The 21,328-nt window shown below is 36.7% G+C and overlaps 1 protein-coding gene across 4 annotated transcripts; it reads left to right on the top strand.

The window, feature by feature from the left end:
* The first annotated feature begins 13,903 nt into the window (after positions 1-13,903).
* Positions 13,904-16,121, top strand: BEX5 (brain expressed X-linked 5). 4 transcript variants are annotated; one of them, XM_049644102.1, is made up of 3 exons: positions 13,904-14,078; positions 15,174-15,232; positions 15,514-16,121. In XM_049644102.1, exon 3 carries the CDS (start codon positions 15,546-15,548, stop codon positions 15,885-15,887), a length of 342 nt encoding a protein of 113 aa, XP_049500059.1. In that variant the 5' UTR covers positions 13,904-14,078; positions 15,174-15,232; positions 15,514-15,545; the 3' UTR covers positions 15,888-16,121. The 4 variants fall into 4 exon arrangements, with proteins under 4 accessions (XP_049500059.1, XP_049500058.1, XP_049500057.1 ...); XM_049644101.1 differs by having other exon boundaries at positions 15,019-15,232; XM_049644100.1 differs by having other exon boundaries at positions 15,009-15,232.
* Positions 16,122-21,328: the final 5,207 nt, after the last annotated feature.

Raw genomic sequence — 21,328 nt, 5'->3', positions numbered from 1 at the left:
CTCTTCCAAAAAAAATAAAATGAATGTATTGGACATTTCTGTGTCTGTTATATTCAAGGATAAAAATTAAGAATAAAACTTGATGATAGATGGAAAGACTATTAATGATTTACTTAATAAAAATAATGCCATGTTTTTCCACATTGTCAAGGAAAATTAATAAGAATAAAAGCAGAAATTAGTGAAACTGATAACAGATATGACGAGTTCAACAAAATTCTAGTTGTCAGCACTTTAGAGAGATAGGATAATAAAGAACCCTCTGGAAACACGGATAAAGAAAATTAGAGAAAACCCATGAATAAGTTACTTTTGTGATGAAGAAGTTGCCATGTTTGCAGTTACAACAAAGATTTAAGAAATAAGAGGATATTATGAAAAAATATTCCAAAATGTAGAAGTTAAGATGGAATGCTTAAATTTCTTGAAAAAATGTAACTTTTCCAAACGAGTCAAAAATAAACGGAATAATATTAATATTAAGGGTATTCCAGGGACACCTGGGTGGTTCAGTCGGTTGAGCGTCTGACTCTTGATTTTGGCTCAGGTCATCATTTCGTGGTCATGGCATCAAGCCCTGCATCGGGTTCTGTGCTGAGCGTGGAACCTGCCTGGGATTCTCTCCTCCCTCTCTCTCTGCCCGCCCCCCCCCCCCAACTCTCACATTCTATTGCTCTCTCTCTCAAAATAAATAAATAAACTTAAAAAAAAGTATTACAGTAATGGAATGTGTGAAAAGCCAAAATTACTAGCCAATATCAATTAGTTATATAAATGCAAAATTCTAAATAAAATAATGATACACTAAATCCATCAATGGCTAAAACAGTATAGCATGACAAAGCTGTGCTTACCCTAAATATGCAATGCTGGCTTAACATTGGCAAGTCTATAATGTAATTTGCCACATTCATAAAATAAATAAGAAAAAAGATAATTTTCTCAAAAACAGTTCCAGAAAAAAGGTATACAATAAAGTTAAACAACAATATTATTAATAGAAAACAAAAAAAAATTAACAAACAACAATAAACCAGCAAACCAGGAATAAAAGGTTATTCTTTAAAATGATAAATGGACATTAAAGAAACTACAGTAAACACCATACTTAATCATAAAATTAAAAATACTCTCTTTAAAAGTAGAAAAGAAAGAAAATGACTCATATAACCATTTTTGTTCAATGTGGTACTGAGCGCCCTAGCCAGTGCAGTCAGACAAAATAAATACATAGACACATTATTAAATGTATACAAGTGAAAAGAAACAAAACTGTTAATATGATTGTTTTCATATACAAATCCAAGAGAATCTATATAAAAAGTATATTTAATTATATAGATTAGTAAGTTTGCTGTATGTAAGACTACTGTGCACAAAACAATTACAACAAATGCAAAATACAATTTTCACTGTGAATATACCATCAACAATAGCAAAAAATAAAATAATAAGGAATTTGAAATATACTGTTAGCTCACTTGGAAATGACCCTAACACTCTTATTTGATTTCCCATGCTATAAAGTCTAAAAAGCTAAAAAGAAGAAAGGAGGCATATATAAATATGTGTGTGTATGTGCATGTGCATGTGTGCCAGAGCCTCTTGCAGCTAGACTCCTAAATTTGTTGTTGGTTGTATCAAGCATATACACCATCCTGAGACTTGGAGGTGTAACTGAATTATGTGGGAGACACATATGGCTTAATGACATGGGTCAGCTATGTATGTTGGGAGAGATCTGTTTTTTTGTGAAACAAACATGGCAGAGTGCCTAGAATTCAGTCTCTGCCATACATGTCAAGTAGTGGACAAAGAGTGATGTTTCCCTATAACAGTCCCATAGCATGCCCTGGCTAGGCAGCATCTAAGCCTAGTTTCCTGGCCTTCATAGCTGTTTTATAAGCTATGTAATATATTTTATTAAAGATATCTCATTTTTATAAAATAGCCAGAATTAATTCTAGCATTGGCAAGAGGGAACACTGATTAATAAAGTTACTGACACTAAAATTGGTTATAGGCAAAAAGCCCTGAAGGGGGATCTGGGATGGTTATCTGGCCTAGGTGGATCTGCAGATAGTAAGGATCCAATTGACATTAGAGGATGAAATATTGGTATTTTGTGGAATTCAATGGTAAAAATAGTTGCCAAAGTTATCACCTGTAGTCACTTGAATTAAAATGCCTTTTAAGTCAATATGAGGTTGGACCAAGCAACTGATTTTAAGGACTCAGAAAACATGTCTTTCCACACAGCATTGAGGAACATACTGGTGAGGAGGGCATCTTCATCTTTGAAGTGTTATAAAGTGGCTGAATTGTGTAAGCCAAAGATGAGATGAGAGATCCTGCTCTTGACATGGTCACCCTCATTTCAGTGGGGATGATAGGATATAGAACAGTTCCATCAGGTCAAAACATTTCCCCAGGCCACTTTGTAGTCACAACCTCTATCCACACCTATCTGCTGGCAACCACTGAGTAGTTTTCTATCCCTTATATCTTTGCCTTCACCAGAATGTCTCATAAGTGGAATCATATTGTAGATATTTTAAATGTGTCAACTTGGGTAGAATGGACTAAATTTTCTACGATTCACTTACCTGGATGTCTGAGGTTAGAATGAGTCACAAGAGAGATTATTATGGGAGATTTTGAGGGTGGAAGTGAAGACACTCCATCATTTAAAAAAAACTTTTTAACCTTTATTTATTTTTGGGAGAGAGATAGAGAGATAGAGAGAAAGAGAGAGAGAGAGAGGAGAGAGAGAGAGAAAGCAGAGGAGGAACAGAGAGAGAGAGGGAGACACAGAATCTGAAGCAGGTTCCAGGCTCCGAGCTGTCAGCCCCGAAGTGGGGCTTGAACTCATGAACTGTGAGATCATGACCTGAGTCAAAGTCAGATGCTTAACCAACTGAGCCAACCAGATGCCCTGACACTCCATAATTTTTTAAATTTTAATTTCAGTAGAGTTAACATACAGTGTTGTATTTTCAGGTGTACAATTATAGTGATACAACAATTCCATACATCACCATTTTTATAGTTCACAGACATTGCTTATTGGCTGGCCCACCTCAATGGCGTGAGACATTGGTCAAGCCTGCAGCTGTTCCAAATTTCCTCTGGATCCTCTTTGATTTCCTGACTCTTCTGTCTGGTATATGTACTTGATATGTGTTGAAGGACCTCAGATTCTGCATAACACCCATGCCATTAGCTATAGAGGCTCTGAGAACATATTCTGTCCTCAAGGGCTCCAGCTTGTGCTTATGCATTATAGCTTGTTATTGTTCTCCCCACGTTTACACCAACTTCTCTTTCTGACTGCCTGCACTTTGGTCATAAAGCTTCAGCATCAGATGTGAAGAAGACAGCCTTACAGAAACTACTTACTCAGCTCCCACAGTGGTGTGAAGTCAAATATCTCTAATGATGAGCTTATTATGAGGAGCACCAGCCCTGAATAGACACAGAATAACTTCTTCAAGCCAGAACTGACACCCTTCTCTAGGTCTATGCTCAACTTTGCACTTTGAACAGGTGAACAGTAATTTCCTGAATTCCATGGACCCTGTTCAATCACTGACATTTAGATAAACAAGACTTTTTTTCCCAATACACACTGTGCCTCAGTACTCATTCTGGGGCATATTTCGTGACAATTAAAAAAATAATGTTTATTATTTATCTTTTGAGAGAGAGAGAGGGAGACAGAGCATGAGCAGGGGAGGGGCAGAGAGAGAGGGAGACACAGAATCAGAAGCAGGCTCCAGGCTCCAAGCTGTCAGCACAGAGCCCTATGTGGGGGTCAAACTCACGAACTATGAGATCATGACTTGAGCCAAAGTAGGACACTTAACTTACTGAGCCACCCAGGAGCCTCTATGGCAAATTTAAAGGCATATTTTTGTCACGTAGGCTAGGGAATGACACTTAATGGTCAGACTGTTGACACTTAGGTCCTAATAGATGTTGTCTGTCCTTCAACCAACCCTTCCAGATGCCTCACGACTATCACTGGGACTATATTAGAGCTACTTGAGTTCTTTCTCTGCTTAAGGTTTTATCTGGGAATTTAGGCCAAGAACACAGAGGTTGGTTGGTTTTGGGATGAAACTCAGGGCTCCTGGCACTCAGGATCTCCCAACGCTCTCCCTTCACTTCCTGTAGACTATGATCAAGGTCCCAGAAGAGGCTTTCATGAAGTGATCCATGGTTCTAAAACAAAAACTTTGAAAGGGGCCACTGGATTTGTCATTATCATCCTACTCTTTGTTTCTTTTTTTCTGGCCTGGACTAAGGTGAGAAGTACAGCTTGTGCAGGAAGCTAAAGCTTATCCTATAGGGCTAATGTTCATCCACCCAAGGAGCCAGTTGTTTTGAGTACTTGTCCTGCCAAAAATCCCTATTCCTTTTCAAAGTAGCGAATGATGCTGTTTGTTCTATAAGTGATGTTATATGTTGTATATCCTTGATTACTCTCTCCAGTCATGAACCAGCAGGACCACGCCAAAAGGCCCTGCCTCACCACTCAAACCTGAGCAGCCCCTAGCACTCTCATTACTTCATTGTTATCCTAGATAGTTGTAAATAAGTTGTAAATAAGACCTGATGAGTGAGGAAATATGTTGTTTCTAGGGACCATTAGAGACAGTGTGACTAACCCAGATGTCATACCTGGAGTCTGACAGAAACAGGGTTGTTACCTGGCTAACAGGACTTTTGCAAAGAGTGTTCTTTGACTAATGGAGGCAGCGGAAGTGAGGAAGGCCATTCCTATATTGTTACTTCACATACATTTTATTATTTGAATTATTTATCAAAAAGCATATAGTAAATAGTTCTAAGAGTTACATAAGTAGGAATTTCATGGTGACCTTATCACGTCTCACATGACTTTCATCTGTCTTTTATCCTGAATACCTACCCACTAGGTCACTAAACCTATAAAATACTGTACACCTTATCCTTGTACACTAGAAATCTTGACACAAAGCCATAGGACATCAGTTGAGGTAACTACATAGATAAAAATAAAAGTTAGCATTGTATTATATTTTTGGTTTGTAACTCCTCCTTCTTTCTCTATGTGGTTTAAAAGACAAAAACATAAAACAGTAATTATAAATCTATGTTAATGGAAACAAAATGTAAAAGGTGTATTTGTGGCAGTAACTACATAGAGAGGAAGAGATAAAACTGTATGGAAAGAAAATTTATATAAACTATTGAAACTAAGTTGGTATTGATTCAAGTTAGATTGTTACAAATTGAAGATACTAATTGTAATCCCAATAGTAACCTCTTTAGAAATTAAAAAAAAAAGAATAAAACTGGACCACTCTCTTACACTATACACAAAAATAAACTCAAAATGTATTAAATACCTAAATGTGGGACATGAATACATAAAAATCCTAGAGGATAACACAAGCAGTAGCCTCTTTGACATTGGCTGTAGTAACTTCTTTCTAGATGTGCCTACTGAAGTAAGGGTTAAGAAAGCAAAAATAAACTATTGGGACTTCATCAAAATAAAAAGCTTCTGAACATAGAATGAAACAACCAACAAAGTTAAAAAACAACCTGTGGAATATGAGAAGATGTTTGCAATTGACATATCTGTTAAAGGGATAGTTTCCAAAATATATAAGGAACTTATAAAACTCAAGTCCCAAAAAACAAATAATCCAATTAAAAATTGGCAGAAGACATGAATGGACATTTCTCCAAAGGAGATACACAGATGGCCAACAGACACATGAAAAGATGCTCAACATCACTCATCATCAGGGAATACAAATCAAAACTATAATGAGATGTCACCTCACATTTGTCAGAATGACTAAAATCAACACCACAGGAAACAACAGGTGTTGGAGAGGATGTGGAGAAAGGGGAACCCTCTTGTAGTGTTGGAATGCAAACTGATGCAGCCACTCTGGAAAACTGTATGAAGTTTCCTCACAAAGTTAAAAATAGAACTACCCCACAATCCAGGAATTGCAGTACTAAGCATTTACCCAAAGAATACAAAAATACTAATTCAAAAGGATGCATGCACCTCAATGTTTATAGCATCATTATCTACAATAGTCAAATTATCGAAACAACTCAAGTGTCCATAAGCTGATGAATGGATAAAGAAGATGTGGTATGTATGAACAACGGAGTATTACCCATAAAAAAGAACAAAATCTTCCCATTTGCAATGACATGGATGGAGCTAGAGAGTATTATGTTAAGAGAAGTAAGTCATAGAAAGACAAATATCATTTCATTTCTTAAAAGGGATAATCCATCAAGAAGATATAATAATTATAAACATATGCACACCTAGCAACAGAGTCCCAAAATATAAGAAGGGAAAACTGATAATTGAATAAATTGTTCTAAAATAATAAAGAATTCAATACTCCACTTCCATTAATGGATAGCACAATAATGCAAAAGATTGATAATATAGGACTTGAACAACAATATAAGCCAACTAGGCCAAACAGACATATATAGAATGTCTAACTTAATGTCTAATTCTAACCCCAAAGCACAAGAATACACATTCTTCTCAAGTACACATGGAACATTCCCCAGGATAGACCATATATTAGGATACAAACAAAGCTCAATACTTTAAAAAAGATTAAAATCATACAAAAATATCTTCTCCAATAACATTGGATGAAATTATAAATCAATAAGAGAAAGAAACCTGAAAAATTTACAAATATGAAGAAATTTAAATGCACTCACAAAACCAATGGGCCAAAGAAGAAATAACAAGGGCAATTAGAAAATACTTTGGGAAAAAAAAAAAAAAACGAAAACAAGAACACAACATAGCAATTTCATGTAATGCAGCAAAAGCAGTGCTCAAAGGGAAGAGAATAGCTCTAAACATGTACATTCAAAAAGAGGAGCACACGAAACCAAAAATGAGCAGAAATAAGGAAATAACAAATATTATATCAGAAGTAAACAAAATAGTAACTAGAAATCAAATATCTTGACAAAAATTTCAATGTGGAATTACCATATGACCCAGCAATACCATTCCTAGATATATACTAGAAAAAAAATTGAAAACAGGTGTTGAACAAGAATTTGTATACAGATTTTCTTACCAGCACTATTCACAATAGTCAGCAGATAGAAACAATCCAAATGTCCATCAGCTGCTGCATCAATAAAGAAAATGGGGCATATCCATACAGTATAAGGAAGAATGAAGTACTAATATGTGTTACAACATGGGTGAACCTTATGTAAACATTATGTAAAGTGAAAGAAACCACACACAAAAGGTCATTAATTACATGATTCTATTTATATTAAATATCAAGAATATGAAAATCTATAAATACAGAATGCAGATTAGTGGTTGCCAGAAGTTGTGTGGGGGAGCACAGGGGATTGATTACTTAATAGACATGGAGTTTTCTTTTGGGGTTGTGAAAATTTTCTGGACCTAGATAGAGGTGATGGTTACAAAACACTGTGAATATACTAAGTGCCACTGAATCATGCACTTTCAAGTGGCTAAAATGTTGAATTTTACGTAGGTAACTTTTACCTCAATTTAAAAAGAAAAATTATTTAGATAGTGATACAGAGGGAATTCTAAGATGCACCCCCCCACACACACGAGATTATAGGCCCCTGGTTATTCAATCTAATGCTAATCAAAGTACTTCTGTGATTCAATTTTGCACATGTAATTGAAATCCCAAATGAATTGACCCTATAATGTTGATATTATCTGGGTGGATTTGACTTAATCATATGTGCCATTCAAAAGTAGACAATTTTCTCCAGCTAGTAGCAGAAGTGGAAGTTAGAGAAATTCTAAGTGTTAGAGAGATTTAAAGTAACAGTGGTTCTCTCTTGTTGGGATTAAGGGGACCATATAATAAAATATGAAAACAACCTCTAGTTGCTAAGAGCTGTCCTTGGGTATAGCTAGTAAGAAAATCGGGACCTCAGTCCTACATCCGCAAGGAACTGAATTCTGCCAATAACAAGACAGTGTTTAAAAGCAGATTTTCCCTAGGTTTGCCACTAGATAAGGACACAGCAAGCCAACACCTTGACTTCAGCCTTGTGATTCTCTGAGAAGAGAACCTAGCCATGCTGTGCCTGATATGACCTCTAGTAAATTTTGTTGTATATGCTTCCAAGTTTGTGGTACTTGGTTTCACAATAATAGAAAACCAATATAGGTTTTACTGTATTTATTACATGGAACTATGTTCAAATATACTGTTAGGTTAAAAAAAAACAAGTCTCACTATAGTATATATTATTCAATTGAAATATGTGAATATATATAATGTGTTATTTTTATTAACATATTTTAATAAAGCAAACAGCATTCCTAACATGTCTAAGATTAGAAAAGCCATTTGAATCATCTTTATTTCTACTACAGAAGGGAGATTTATCTTAAAGCATTCTTACTAATATTATCAAGAAAAACTGAGTTTTAGTAACATTTGAGTACAAAGCTTTATTTAACAAAGTCTTACTAAGCTTAAAAAAGTGATGTTACATCAGCTGATAAAATTTTTGAAACAAAAATTTTCCAACTAATCATTACTGTATTACTCATGCTATATTACAATGTTTCAAATGTTTTAAAACATTTAAAATAACAAAAGGACAAATAATCATTTATGCCCATGAAATTTTTGCAACTTTTAGCATTAGAAAACATTTGTATTAATTTTTTTAAAAAAACTTAGTTGAGTGGTGAACAAAAGTTTCTTGTTCAGAGTAAATCGTAAAAATGTAGTGACTCTAAAACTTCATTCTTCTTCAAACTTTCTTTTTTCTGTTAAGCATAATTCTGTACCATCCTTAAAGGAGAAACTCACATTTATGATGTAATTCTTCCCAGATTTAATAAAATTTTCCTTTACATTAGCATATGCATAGAAAATGAGTTCCAATAATATACACCAAACTGGATTGTTTTATTTTTGAAAAATAACTCAATTATTAAGATTTTAAAAATATTTTTAAAAGAACAGACAAAAATAGAAGAAATAGAAATTACAGATCAATGAGGAATGTGTGTGTGTGTGTGTGTGTGTGAGTGAGTGTGTGTGCGTGTACCAATTTCAAGGCTTACCAAAATAGATTGTTTGCTTTTATGGAAAACTTAGGAAAAAAATGTATTCACTTTGAAACTTTTCCCTTCAACCTAAAATTTTGTGCTTAAGTGCTACTCGGTTGAGAAGCTAAAGTAACATCCTAAATATTAAAGAACAATTTTAAGTGTATTTCCTCCTTGCTTGAGCTAAGAAAGTATTCCTATGCAGAAATACATACAAAATAAACTTTCTGAAAAATATATAGCAAACTCGTTTACTTTCTATATTATATATATCTTTATTACTGTATTTTGTAAAACACAATCATTAAGGGCAATAAAGATATCTAAGAATAGATGCTGAAGTATACCAAAAATTAAAGAACATAAATCAGCAATTAAAAAAAAAAAATAATGTTTATTTCTTTATTTTTTATTTTTTTAATGTTTATGTATTTTTGAGAGAGACAGAGCACGAGCGGGGGAGGGGCAGACAGAGAGGGAGACACAAAATCCAAAGCAGGCTCCAGGCTCTGAGCTGTCAGCACAGAGCCTGACGGGGAGGGGGGGGCTTGAACCCATGAACCATGAGATTCTGACCTGAGCTGAAGTGGGACACTTAAATGACTGAGCCACTCAGGCGCCCCTAATGTTTATTTATTTTTCAGAGAGAGACGGAGCGCCAGAGGGGGAGGGGCACAGACGGAGGGAGACACAGAATCTGAAGCAGGTTCCAGGCTCTGAGCTGTCAGCACAGAACCCGAGATGGGGCTTGAACTCACTTACTGTGAGATCATGACCTGAGCCAAAGTTGAACGCATAACCGACTGAGCCACCAAGGCGCCCCTAAAGAAATAATTTTCTAAACCTCATTAAAGGGTTCCAAACTTGCCTGATCTTAAAAATTATCTGGGGTCCTTCTTAAATTACAAATTGTCACATTCCATTCCAAACGTACTAAATTAAAACCTCCAGAAGACAAACCAACATACCTATGTATAATTTGTATATCTAGAATGCCACCCAAGAAAGGGAAGATTTGGAAAATCCTGGGAGATCAGACTTACCAAAAAAAAAAAATCTGAAAATAATAAACAAACGGAACAAATATGAAATTTTGCTATTCAAGTGAAGGAAGTACAAAGGGGGCATGCACAAGGATGTTTCCTGAATCTATGCTTGTAACAGAAAAAAAAAGGAAAAATCTAATTGTGCGTCAATAGGAAAACAAAAAACGAGCAATGCAATTATACAATGGAACACTGTACTGCTGTAAAAAAGACTTACATCTATCTATACATCAATATAGATGAATCTCAAAAACATGATTTGTAATAAAAGCAGGTTGTGTTTTTGTTTATGTATGGATATATATTTATTTATATGCTTTGTTTATGTATGGATATATATGTATTTATATGCATATACACACACATGTAAAATATTATAAAAATGACTATGTGTTTGTATGTATGTGTTTTATATATTTTTTCAAACTGTATATAGTATAAAAGCATGGATGTATGCTTTATTCTCTCAACCTTGTTTAGTATGATTCAGTATTTCATAAATTAATGTGATTGATTACAACATGTGTTGGTAAGGTGTGGACAATCTTTTGGAGGGCAATCTGCATATATACATTTACTGAAACAAGGCCAGTAACTGTAAATGTATGGAAATAATACCAATATTAATTAATTGGGGATTGGTTAAATAAATTATAATTTGAACACTCTTGAAACATCAGAAACAGAGTGCTTAAACTATTACTAACCTGAAAATAATTTATGATATGCTATTACATTAAAATAGATGCATAAACTATATGAATATAATAGTGAGTAGAGAACATTTAGTAAGACCATATACTAAAATATTTATCTTTATATATTACACGTTTATGTATATATTTCAAATTTTATAAAAGAAACCTCCAAAGGCAAAAAAATAAAATAATTTAAGAAAGTTTTATATTAAATTAATTGAACTAAATAATTTTAAATGACCATTTAGTCTTCAACTAACTCAAATGGTTCTGAAAAAAAATCATGTGTCCTTCTAGGTGAAGAGAAAATAATAAAGCAAATGTAGCAAAATGTTAACAGTGGAGAATACAGTGAAGGATATGTGGGGATTCTTTGTGCTACTTTCAACACCATTCTGTAACTTTGAAATTATTTTGTAACAATGTTCTTTAAAAAATACTACTTATATAATAATGGAAGGTGTTTTTCTTTATTTAGTTTGTGTTTTTGCCTGTGACATGATTCCCAAACCTACCTCATATTAAGAATTTTTTAAGGAACTTAAACACAGGGTCCCAGGCCTGGCTTCAATTTATTAAACTAGAATATTCAGAGAAGAGTCTAAGAATCTTAATCTGAGCTATTTGTTATGATGTGGCAGGTTTAGAAACATTACCTGATGACCTTGCCAACAAATTTAATTTTATATGAGTACAGTTGATACACAATGTTACTTTAGTTTCAGGTGTACAACAGAGTGATTCAACTTCTCTGTATGTTATCCTGAGCTCACCACAAGTCAAATAAAATTAACAAAACAAGGAAAAAATAAAACAAACTTGAATAAAATTTAAAAAATACAATAAACCAGGTAGTACTCAGTGTTGGTATACACATGAGAAAACAGGAATGTTCATACACTGTACATGGCAAATTGAGAAAATATTTTCAAGGTTGATTTCTATGACAATTAAAAGCATCCATAGTCATATGCAATGACAGTCCTAGGAATTTAATTTAATACATATTAGTATTAGAAAAACTATGTACAAATAAGTTCAATCAACATTCTTTCTTATGGTCAAAACTACAAACAGCACAAATATCTATAAATATAAGAATGGATGTGTGTGCATTATCTTTATTTTAAAGGAAAATATTTGGACTGATTTAGAATAAAATATGAATAGTATATTTCTTTTTTTAATGTTTATTTATTTTTGAGAGAGACAGAGACAGAATGTGAGTGGGTTAGGGGGAGAGAGAGAGAGGGAGACACAGAAGCAGAAGCAGGCTCCAGGCTCTGAGCTGTCAGCACAGAGCCCGACGTGGGGCTCAAACTCACGAGCTGTGAGATCATGACCTGAGCCGAAGTCGGATGCTCAACCGACTGAGCCACCCAGGCACCCCTGAATAGTATATTTCTTTGTCTGTATTTAATTTTACTAATTTTACTGAGGACTTTTTCTGGCATCTTGGGAGCTTGCTCAACCCAGGCTTAGGACAATCTTGAAGGGTCAGAGATTTTAACATTCCCAGGGTAACATCTACCAATAAATGACCCACATCTATGGATAAATACTCCAGTTTTCCGTCAATAATTCGGATAATTCTAAGGCACATTCTACATGGTACTTTGGACTGAGAGGGTCCCAGCAGGATTGTGCCAATGCCTTTTGGCCATGGCTATCTCTGGTACTATAGTTTTAATGAACTTTTTCATCCTAAGACTATATACAAAATAATATTTAGTATATACTATTTTCAATAGTTTCATGTCCTTTTATCTAAACATTTTATTTCTGTATTTAAGTATATAACAGGAATAAGACACTTCATTTTTTTCCCAAATAGCTAACCAATTATCCCACCACCATTCCTTCAGTAATGTAACCTCTCCCTGCTAATTCAAAATATTTCAATCAGATGTCTAATATTTCTCTATATTTCTTGATAATTGGCTTTCTCTACTGTTTCATTTGTTCTATATTTATTCTGTTATAACATGTTTTAATATTATAGCTTCACAATACTTTGTAACTGTCAGCATAACTTTCTCAAATTATTGTTCTGGATTGTTGGAAGACCTCGGTGTTGTTCTATTTTAGAGGCCATGCTAGAGTCTTGTAAAGTGAAGTTGCACTGATATAATTAAGAGGAGACCATAAGTTTGTCACAGGTTCTAAGGATATGAAAATCTACCAGCAAGACTCAGTGTCTCACCTCATGGAAAGACCTCAAAGAGACCCTTCACAAGAGGAACCATCAGCTTAGGTTTATAATTCAAAGTCCTTAAATGGGGGGGGGGGGTTGCTGTCAGGAGAAGCAGGCCTTGCCAAGTTTTTACAACTGAAACCCTATTTTTCAGCTGAAAATAATTGTATTGTCTGATTATAACAACCAAACACTGAATGCATGCTAATGGGAAATAAGACAAAAACAACCACCCTTCCCCACAAAAAAAAAAAAAAAAAAAAAGAGGGAAATAAAAGTTTTTTTGTTTTTTGTTTTTTGTATATGTCTCTTCCTGGGGTGCCTCAGTAGTTTAGTCAGTTAAGTGACCCACTCTTGATTTAGGCTCAGGTCATGATCTCCTGATTCTTTTTGAGCCCCCCATCGGGCTCTGCATTAGAGTGCTTGAGATTCTCTGTCTCTCTCTTTCGCTGCCCTTCTCCCCTCAACCTCTCAAAAATATATAAAGTAAAAAAAAAAAAAATAGTCACTTCCTATGTATTTTCCATACTTCCTAGCTTCGATGTTAGGGATAATTTTGGGGTATTCTTGCAGGGGAGTGGAGGGAAGTGGGCATTTTTAATGGTATAGAAGAGAAATAAGTAATTATTTAAAGGCTCCAGCAGAAGTCAGGGCAAAGGCAAATACAAAGTACTAAATATTATGACCTGTTTGGTCCTAAAGACTACTAAACAGGAGGAAAAAGGGGGGACTGTGTTATTGTGGGGAGAAGGCAGGGATGGAGAAAAAGGTGGCCCCGCCCACGCTCCCGCTCCCCACTCTCTGGCCGCAATCCAGGTATGAACCATAATTGGTTATCTGAGTTCACAGTGACGTGGCCCTTAGGAGACCTACAGCTGACGCGTAGATTAGTGTCTCCTCCTAGTTGCAGTCTGGTAGTCGTTTGTGGCTGTGTGCTGGCTCGCTATTGCCTTGAAGGCTGGCGAGCCTGTAGCCCAGGGAAGGAGGAAGTTGTACAAGCTGAACCTGATCCGTAGCAGGTTGGTGGGCGCTGACTGGGGTGGCAGAAGGCTAAGACCAGAGCGGTTCCAGGACTGGATTTTCCCTATCCCCGTCCCCAATACCCATTTATATGGTGCAAGAAGTGGAGGACTTGGTGGGAAGAGACAGAGAGGGGCCAACAGTTAGGAATGGGTACCAGTTGGGATGTCCTTGGAGTGGTGATCTCGTCGGCGATCCGGCGTCTGGAAGGGAAGGGCCAGAGAAGGGGAGAGCGAGGAAAAAGTCTGATTATTGCAGGGCGATGGGAGGGGGTCGTAACCGTTGACCCTGGAGATGGTCGACCCCGCCACGGTTCTAGGCCTCTGTTCTGGTATCGGTTCTCCACCGTTCGTCCATTTTGGAGCGGGAAATGGTGGGCTGCGGCAAACTGGGGCGAAGGGGCGGGGATGGGTGTTGCTGCAGAGGATAGGGACAGGAATTAGGTCCGGGGAACACTTCCCTTCTGCTCAGGAGGCAGTCGAGTGGGGGGCTTTTCGACTGAGGGATATAGTTGGGGAGCAGGAAACTTGTTTCTGACCCTGCAAGTCGGTCTAAGCCTGGGCGCTGCTTGTGGTCCCTGGGGTAAGCAAGACAAAGTCCTGAGATCTCAGCGGGTACAGGTTTGCAATTCCCACACTACCCCTTTGCCCTTCGTCCATTTTGATGCATAAAATGGTGGGCAGTGAAAGGAGGGTGAACTCTAGAAAGGCTGCTGCGTCGCAGCCACGTTGAAATTCTTTATAAATAAACACTTCACCATCCAGCAAGCGGTTTTGACTCCCCCGCCCAACAAGTTGTCCATTTGCATTCAAGATATGGTAATTAGGTGACGGGAGGGAGGAGACGGGGGGGGGGGGGTAAAGGGGCCTAAAGAAGAGAGGAAACTGGTTTGGAATAATCATCTTTGGTTACAATGCCTATTTATGGAGCACATCACAGGGCAGAAAATGAAGTCGTGATACATTATGGAGGAGAAAGAGGAAGTGGTAACATTTGATTAGCGGAGTCCAAAATCAACAACAAAGCTGGTGCCTCTGATACTGATCAACTAATCAGTCCTGGCCATTGTCGCATTTCTGTCTGCTGGTCTTCAGGTGCCCTGGTGCAGCAGATTTCAAGGCTAAAAGAGGAAGACTGCTTTTGATCCCTGCAGGTAGGGGGCTGCCTGGGGCCCTTTGGTGTAGTATTACCAGGGATCAGGACAGAACCTGGGGGACTCACTGCCTTTCCTGCCCTAGTTAAGTGCAGGATGTGTGAGCACGGGCCTAAGGAAGAATTTATCGGGAAAATGGTGGGCTTTGTAGTAGGGCTAGGGCTGGGTCTGGAGCGTCCCCTAGAGGGCGCACGAAATCTCTCAGATGGGAAAACCTTTTCTGACAGCTCTGAATTCTGTTGTTATAAAGCATTCCATCCTTCTTGCTTCTTATCTCCTAGGAAAAGTAAGCAAGAAAAAAAAAAATCTCAACATGGAAAGTGTCCCCCAGGAAAGCAAAGGAGAAGATCAGGCTCCAGTGCAGAATGAAGAAGAAGCTCACCCTTTGGGAGGTGGTGAAGGCCAGGAGCCTAGAGGAAATATTAGAGCGGGTTGGGCCCCACCTGCCCACGATGGTAGAGAGGACATGCCCAATAGGCTGGTCTATAACCTTCACATGATAGACGGAGATGCAGATGATATGGAACGGTTCATGGAGGAGATGAGAGAATTAAGGAGGAAAATTAGGGAACTTCAGCTGAGGTACAGTTTGCGCATATTTACAGGAGATCCCCCTCACCATGACCATCATGATGAGTTTTGCCTTATGCCTTGAGTGCTAAGGTTAATAATAATAACCCCCCTGCTTCCCAAAGTTGTATTTTCTTGATGTACCCTTTACTGTGAACCTGTGGTGTTCTGTCATTTTTCTGATTAGATATTTCATTTTGACTTAGTCTGCAAGTTTTTCTGTCAGCAGGGGAGTTTCATCAACTTGCATGAAAAGATGTTTATTACATACTGTGAAGGTAATAAAGCAGTTAAAAAGCAATCTATAGATATACTATCTCATTTAAAAGTGTGCATATTATATACATATATAGTTTTCTTATTTTCTTTAATTTTTCTTGATTACTTGTTTTTTCTCATTTTTCCAAAATGAATACATATGTATTATATATGTTGGAAAAAAGTAAGAGGCAAAGAACTTGCCAATTGGATTATAAAAGGAATGGAGACAATCAACAAATATTTGAGAAACATTTAAAGACATAAATCTTGTCTTACCTCTTATAAGATCTCTTATTTAGAAGCACAAACCTAGTAATCATTACAGCTACATTTCTTTACAGTCAGCCTATTAATCTATAAAGTGAAAATAATATATGCCTTCCAGGACTAGTGTGGGAATCAAATGAGGTAATAAAGAACCTCTGTGGCTGGCTCTACCCATACATGCAAGGTTCTGACACTTTAAGTGCCCTTCATATTTAGAGAAGAGCCCAAGAAGTATGCCTACCCTGGAGTATAATTGAATGCCAAGTGGGTAACTTTTCTATATGCTTCTGTGCCCCTTTTCCCTGGATAATGCCATGACTGCTAAGTATTTCTTCCCCTTCTGCTAGGTTCTGCTCCCTCCACTGGTCCCTACCACTGCTGATGTGCTAGAATCCTAAAGATGACAAAGACCCACTGATTTCTCTTGAACCTTCAATGGTCTGAGTTTCCATTTTGCCCTTTCAGAAATATGGAGAATGTCACTTTCTGCTTTGTAGTTATACTTAATCCAGGTGGATACTTCTCTAGTTCTGCTTAGGGATCCAAATAGCCCTTTATGGTTTTTCTCATACTTTCTTCATTATCCCTTTCCCCTAGATAAATCTGAATGACACTAGATTTATTGTGCCTAATTTAGTGCCTATTTAGTGTGCCTAAAATTGGACTATCATTTCCATCCTCTGATGCATATGGCCCATTTCCTTGACTCTCCATTTTCTGTGCAGACACTGCTATAGGTCTCACTCTGCACATACACAGGTGTGAAGGTGGTTTTATGCCAACCTAACCCCAGAATACTGAGTAGTCTCTACTCATACTAACCTACATGGATCCAGAGGAATTTCCCTCTTCCCTTGCTTTGATTTTTGCTGTGCCCAATAAACCTATAATCACATAACAATGGGAAACTGGCTGAGACTAAATACCTGGTAAATCAACCATTTGTTTAGAGAATTTTCCATCACCCAGTCACTACTGGTACCCAAGTAGACTGTATCCTTCTCACAATAAATATATTGTCCTATTGGTACTTGTACCCTCAGTGCCTACCATAGGGAATGGTAAGTTGTAGGGTACAACAGTTAATTATAGCTGAATTGAGAGTCCTGCAATGTGGGCTCAGGTTTGCCTCTGATTATAGGCAAGTAACTTTATTTCTCTACAGGCTGTAGCTTGCAATTGAAAAAGGAACACAACAGAGAAAGCATTAAGCAACAATATCAACACATGGACTTACCATAATGTTACATTTGCCAATGTTTATCAACATGTGCTATACAGACCAGCTGCATCATAATCACCTGAGGAACTGACAAAAAAAAATTCTGGAAACTAGGTTTTACTCCAAGTTCATCAGACATCTCTGGACTTACATAAATTAAAGTGGAGATGCCCCAGCTTTAGTTCAAGTTTGGGCACTCCTCTCCTCATCATGTATATATGAAAGTACTTTTTAAGTGCCTTAAACTATATACACCAGATTTTATTTTCCCACTAGACTGTGCCCTTTTTAAAGAGATAACTGTCTTATTTTTATGTTGTTATCTTTAATGCATAGGTTCTCAACCTTTGCAGGTTTGAATTACCTGAGATTTTAAAGGGGAGTTCAGGACCCACTCCCAACCAATTGAATCAGACTCATTGGAAATGAGACCAAGGGATTATTATATTGAAACAACTCTCACAGTGAGGGGCACCTGGGTGGCTCAGTGGTTAAGCATCCAAGTCTTGATTTTGGCTTAGGTAATAATCTCACGGTTTGTGGGTTTGAGCCCTGCGTTGGGCTCTGCACTGACAGATGAGGAGCCTGCTTGGGATTATTTAAGGGCAAGTAACTTCTCATTGCCCCTCCCTTGCTTGCACTTATGTGCTCTCTCTCAAAATAAATAAACTTAAAAAAAATTAAAAATCTCTCACAGTGATTCTGATGTACATGTAGAGTTTAGAACAACGGAGTATAATTTGTGACTAAAGTATCTCTGATTAATTTTCTCTGCACTACCCCTGATTGACTGTGTGACCCTAAGCAACTCATTTTATTTATCTAGAATATATATCTTGTGAAATACATATCAAAGAGGAGGAATTATACCCCCAAATCAACACATGAGATCCTTTTAAATAGTATATATTAGTATTCCCCAAGGTTTTCCTCTCTAGCAAATGCTTCAGTATTACATGGGGAGCTTGTTTAAAATACAGTATCCTGACCCTTCACCCAAGACCACTCTTTGGTAATGGTGCTTATGTAACTGCAATGTTAAACTCCTGAGTGACTCTGAAGCACACTAAAATTTTAGAGTTACCTGTGCGCACATTTTTATCACACACACACACATATACACACACACACATTTTAAAGTTTATTTATTTTGAGAGAATCCCAAGCGTTATCAGCGCAGAGACTGATGCTAGGCTTGACTCAGGGCTTGAACTCACCAACTGTGAAATCATGACCTGAGCCAAAATCAAGAGTCGAATGCTTAACTGACTGAGCCACCCAGGTGCCCCTTTATCTCAAGTATATTAAGGACAAATCAATAAAGTAAAAGAGAATATAAATATATGTTAATCTGAATTCAGGGACAAGAGTATAGAGGAGAAAGCCTGTCTGAGCTTTAGAGAAATAAAAGATGAAACCATAAAGGGAAAGATTCATATTTACTATGTAAAAAATATTAAATTTTCTGCAAAATAAATCAAGACTAAATAAAAGTTCAAAGGGAGGGTTCACATGTCTTAAAAAGTTACATTTCCTCAACTGAAGACTATGTAATGCTTTTCTCTCATTCCAATGCAGGTAACATATAAACAATAAAATGAATAAAAATTTCATTCCTCTTACCAATTTCAAACCTTGCTTGTGAGAGTCCATCCTAGCCACTTTGAATTTATCCCATATCTAGGGGGTATTCATCAGCTTGTCTCAGGGAAAAGATGGGAAAGTGAAAACAGGCATAAATATTAATTTTCCACAAAGTCTGTCATTCACTATTAGTATTGGTTTCCTATGACTGCTTTAATAAAAACTACCACAATATAAATTTATTCTCTCACAGGTCTGGAGACTGAAGTCAGAAATTAATGTGTGGGCAGGGTGATGCTCCCACTGGAAGCCCTACAGAAGAATCCATTCATTGCAGTGCAACTCTTATCAAAGCTACAATAATCAAAATAGTGTATGGACATAATGTCAGACATATAGGCCAATGCGATAAAATAGACATCTCAGAAATAAACCCACACATGCATGGTCAAATGATTTCCAACAAGGGTGCCAAGGTTATTCAATGGGAAAAGGACATACTTTTCAAAAAGTAGTGCTAGGAAAACTGCATATGCAAAATATTGAAGTTTGACCCTTAACTTACACCATATACAAAAAATGTCTCAAAATGGATCAAAAACCTAAACCTAGGAGCTAAAACCATAACTCTTAAAACAAAACATGGGGAAAAGTTTCATGATAATGGAATTATCCCTTTTGATAGGAAAATTTATATTATATGCCTATTCCACCATTGTATTTGGAAGCACATAAATTCTTTAGTTTCACAGATTCATAGCTAAATAGGAGTTTTGCCTCAGGATGAATCATACATCTGGTCTCACCTAGACTTAATTCAGATATTCAGATGAGACTTTGGACTTGGAGTTGATGCTGGAATAAGTTAAGACTTTGGGGCTTGTTGGGACAGGATAAATTTTACATTTTGCATATGAGAAGGACATGAGTATTGGGGTGCCAGAGGGTGGAATGTTATGTACTGAATTGTGTCTCCCCAAAATTCATAAGTTGAAACTTTAACCCCCAATGTAAGTAGAGATATCATCTTTAAGGAGGTAAATAAGGTTAAATAAAGTCTTAAGGGTGGGACCCCAATAAAATAGTGTCCTCATAAGAAAAGGAAGAGACACCAAGAGTGTTTGCTCACAAGAAAAGGGCCATATGAGGATACAACAAGAAGAAAGCTATCTGCAAACCAAGGGAAGAGGACTCAAGAGAAACCACACCTACTCACAACTTGATTTTGGAATTCTAACCTTGAGAACTGTGAGAAATTAATTTCTGTTAAGTCACCCAATCTGTGGTATTTTGTTATGGCAGTCTCAGAAGACCAACACAGGATATAACACAAATCAGTGATTGCCAGGTACTGGGTAAAGGAAGGCAACTACTTAGTGAATAAGTAGTTTTTACTTTGGTCTGATAGAAATGTCTTAGAACTAGAGGTGGTTCCACAACATTGTGAAAGTCCTAAATGCCACTGAATTTTTCACTTTAAAATGGTCTATGATTTTTTTTATTGTGGAAAAATACACAAAATGCAATATCTAAATTTTAATCATTTTTGAGTGTGCAATTCAGTAGCATTAAGTACATTCATATTGTTGTGGAATCATCACCACTATTTCCAACAATTTTTCATCATTTCAAACTGAAACTTTGTACTCATTAAATAATAACTTCCCATTCTCCCATCCCCCATTGACCCTGGTAACCACCATTCTACTTTAGGTCTGTATAAATTTGACTCTTCTAGTCCCTTATATAAGTGGAATAATACATACAGTATTTGTCTTTTTGTGTCTGGCTTATTTGACTTAGCATAATATTTTCAAGGTTCACCTATAGTATAATGTGTAGTGGAATTTTATTCTTTGTTAAGGCTACATCATATTTTTAATTAATTAACTAATTAATTAATTTATTTATTTATTTAGAGAGAGTTGGGAAGGGGCACAGAGAGAGAGGGAGACAGAGAATCCCAAACAAGGCTCTGTACTGTCAGCACAGAACCTGATGCGGGGCTCAAACCCACAAAACGTGAGATCATGACCTGAGCTGAAATTGAGTTGGAAGCTTAACTGACTGAGTCATACAAGCACCCCAAAGATGCATCATATTTTATTGAATGTATATACCACATATTCTTTATCGATTTATTTTTCAATGGACACTTGTGTTGCTTCTCCCTTAGGACTATTGTGAATAAT

Source organism: Panthera uncia, chromosome X (genome assembly GCF_023721935.1).
Source record: "Panthera uncia isolate 11264 chromosome X, Puncia_PCG_1.0, whole genome shotgun sequence".
Taxonomy (NCBI): domain Eukaryota; kingdom Metazoa; phylum Chordata; class Mammalia; order Carnivora; family Felidae; genus Panthera; species Panthera uncia.
This window is presented reverse-complemented; position numbering and strand designations above follow the sequence as displayed.